Here is a 3148-nt window from a genome sequence, read left to right on the forward strand (position 1 = left end):
CAGAGGCAGAACTAGGATTGGTTCTGGCTTATGACCGAACTCATAGCTTGTTCTAGTTAATGGGTAGTTAATGGGTTCGCAGTTAAATTATAAATATTTCATGGATTTCCTAATAAAAATACAGGGTCTAAGCAACAGTTATTGGGCTCGTCCGTACCCGTACCTACTACTATAGCTCCACCTCTGCCTGTATAAGATTTTAACTTTTTACATTATTGCTATATTTAACTTATTATAGCAGATTATTTACTTTATTTTCAAGCTTTTAAAAAGTAGCTTATTGTGGATTCACATGTTATAAGTGCACAAAAGATGAACTCTAAAAGTTATTCTGTTCCTCCATTACTCAAATAAAGTAGGTTCTCTTTCTGGTGACATATAAGTTGCAACTACTCAAACAACAACGCATATTAAGTTGCAACTACTCAACACTAAATAAAAGGCCATCATCATAGCACCCAAGATGTGACCTAGCGGTTAATGAAATAGGTTGGAAAAAATGAGGTTTAGGTTCAAAATGCGGAGGCAAAAATATTAGGCACTCCCTTAGTCCCAAATAAGCCAAAAAACAAAAAAAAAAATCCCAAAATAATTGTCGCTTTAGAAATTCAAAACAAAAAATAGTACTTCCTCCGGATAAAAAAAGTGTCCACTTAGCCTTTTTTTTGGTAAAAAAAAAGTGTCCACTTATCAAATCAAGAAAGAATTAACTTTATTTTTTCAGATTTACCCCTATTAAGTGTTATATGATCAAATCTTAATACTTATTTAATTCGGGTAGTTTAGTCAAATTACCTATTTTTATTTAGGAGTTAGTATTGTCTTAAGGGGTGTGTACATGGCTAAGTGGACTCTCTTTTTTATCCGGAAGGAGTAATTGTTTGCAACTATATCCTTATCTGTATTAAAGAACTACTACTTTTAACAATGTTCAATTTTCAAGAAACATCTAATAAATAGAGGTAAGTAACTTAAAAATACCTTATATTTATTGTTTTTCGAGGTGTATGCAAGCCAATCCCGACACCACAATTATAAAAAAAAAAATATATATATATATATATATATATATATATATATATATATATATATATATAAACATATATAAATAAAGGGCGATGATCATAATATTTTAAAAGCCTTCAAAAGTTACCAAGTGAATCAATGTACTCCTGAATTTTTTGACTCCAAATTCTCATAGAATCCTCAGATACCAACTCAAAAATAAAACTCCTCCTCCTCACAGTAACTCCTGTGTTCCCACCACAGCAAATTCCACCTCCATTATTCTCTTTAACAGCTTTAAATATAATCTTTTTACCTTCAATTGAAAATCCAACAACTTCTTTTTCAATTGATAAGTAATTTTCCTGCCAAAGGAGTTTACCTTCCTCCGTTAAAGTTAACGGAGTTATAACTCCGTTAACTCGAACCCGGTCTGATAGAACCGGAACAGCAGTGACATCTGTAACAGCAACACTCATAATTTGAGAGAAAAACTAAGTGTTTTTGAGCAATAGCACAAGCAAAAGAAAAAAATTAATTTTAGAATATCTGTCAATCATAAAAAAAATGCTCTATAATATTGACAAAAACATTTTTTTTTAAATTTGATTAGTCAAATACTTTTACTTTTCAAAAGTAGTCTGTGTTTGAATTTATACTGCACACTTTTCATTTTATTTTGTCTAAAAAGAGAATGTCATTTTTTATATTTATAAAAAAAATTATCCTTATGAGATTATTTACAGCAAAACAAACATGTAAAAAGTTATTTTAGATCAAAATTTCAAAAGTCTGGTCTACTTTCTTAAATTTCGTGACAAATCAAATGATGTCATGTAAATTTAAACCGAGGTAGAATTTTTTTAGAAGAGCAATTCTGACAAAAAAATTCAAAATAAACTGATTTTAAAAGTTTGATCAGGCCATCTGTCTGAAGTGTTGGTGCGTGCAAGCAACCCATACTTCCACAATAAAGGAGAAAAAAAAATAGCAGCCCTAACAAAAAAAATTTCAAAATAAACAGATTTTAAAAGTTTGCTTTATATCAAAATTTCTTGTTTTAGATCAAAATTTCAAAAGTCTACTTTTCTTTCCTAAATTTTATATCTAGCTGAATGGCGACACATGAATTGAGACCGAGAAAGTACTTTTTAACAGAGCAATTCTTCTGACAAAAAGTTTTTCAAGATTTTAGAAGTTTGGTGAGGCCATCTGTCTAAAGTGTTAGTGCATGCAAGCTGACTTAGATATCATAATAAAGAAAAAAAGAAAGATAGCTTGATGCACTAAGCTTTCGCTATGCACGCGTTCGGACACCACAATTATTAATAAAAAGAAAGAAAAAAAAGCCATCGAAGCTTACCTTCAGCCTTTAAAGTTAACGAAGCAGCACTGGCATCTGTAACAACACCCATATTTTGCAGTGGATTAGAGTCATTGTTTGTTTGTGGAGCATTTTATATCATATACATAGGATAGGATGTCTACTGGAAATGTGTTTGGTGTGAAATAAAAGAGGCGGATTTAGAGAAGTAAGCTTCTCTTGGATTGCACGCAAGAGTTTGTTGTTTCTTTGGACTTTTTGCTGTTATTACTCCTTGTTTAGACGGTGGTTAGTTATTAGGATATTATTTTTAAATAAATTTTATTGTATTGTATCGCATTGTATTATTAAATTCGTTTTCTTGTATTTCCTTCAAATCTATGTTCTGAAAACTAATTTTAGAGTTGAGGGTCTATCAGAAACAGTCTCTATATCCCACAAAGTTAGGGGTAAGGTATGCATACACATCGTTCTCCCGACAGTGGCAGAATCAAGATTTTTACTAAGAGGGTTCAGAATATGAAAAAGTAAGCACACGAAAATTTAAAGAAGGCTCAATATCTACTATATATACATACATAAAACATAATTTTATTTATGTATAAGCAGTGTAATTTTTCAGAAGGAGTTTGAATGAAGTTCCTTGACCCTACCTAACTCCGCCCCTGTTCCTAGACCTTACTTGTGAAACTATATTTGGTATGTATATTGTTGTTGTATTATTAAATTCGTTATTATGGAATAATTAAAAAAATATATGTAAGGATCGATTTGGTGACTGGTGTGATGGTCTGACTATTATTTTTTACTCGTCTTGAC

At 30.9% G+C, this 3148-nt stretch overlaps 1 protein-coding gene across 6 annotated transcripts in view; it reads right to left on the reverse strand.

Annotated features, from left to right (window-relative positions):
- Nucleotides 1-2557, reverse strand: part of LOC132618506 (sphingosine kinase 2-like) — an 8949-nt gene extending 6392 nt beyond the window's left edge. For 3 of the 6 annotated variants that reach the window (XM_060333543.1, XM_060333544.1, XM_060333545.1), the window contains exon 1: nucleotides 1154-1277. Coding sequence is in view for 3 of the 6 variants with exons in the window: in XM_060333540.1 (XP_060189523.1) it covers nucleotides 1154-1465; nucleotides 2369-2420 (364 nt within the window). In the remaining 3 variants the exon portion in view is untranslated. Of the gene's footprint in view, nucleotides 1-1151; nucleotides 1466-2368 lie in introns of those variants that run through there. The other 3 variants (XM_060333541.1, XM_060333542.1, XM_060333540.1) reach the window with 3 other exon arrangements.
- Between the last annotated feature and the right edge of the window lie 591 nt (nucleotides 2558-3148).

This window comes from Lycium barbarum, chromosome 11 (genome assembly GCF_019175385.1).
Source record: "Lycium barbarum isolate Lr01 chromosome 11, ASM1917538v2, whole genome shotgun sequence".
In the NCBI taxonomy this organism is placed as follows: Eukaryota; Viridiplantae; Streptophyta; class Magnoliopsida; order Solanales; family Solanaceae; genus Lycium; species Lycium barbarum.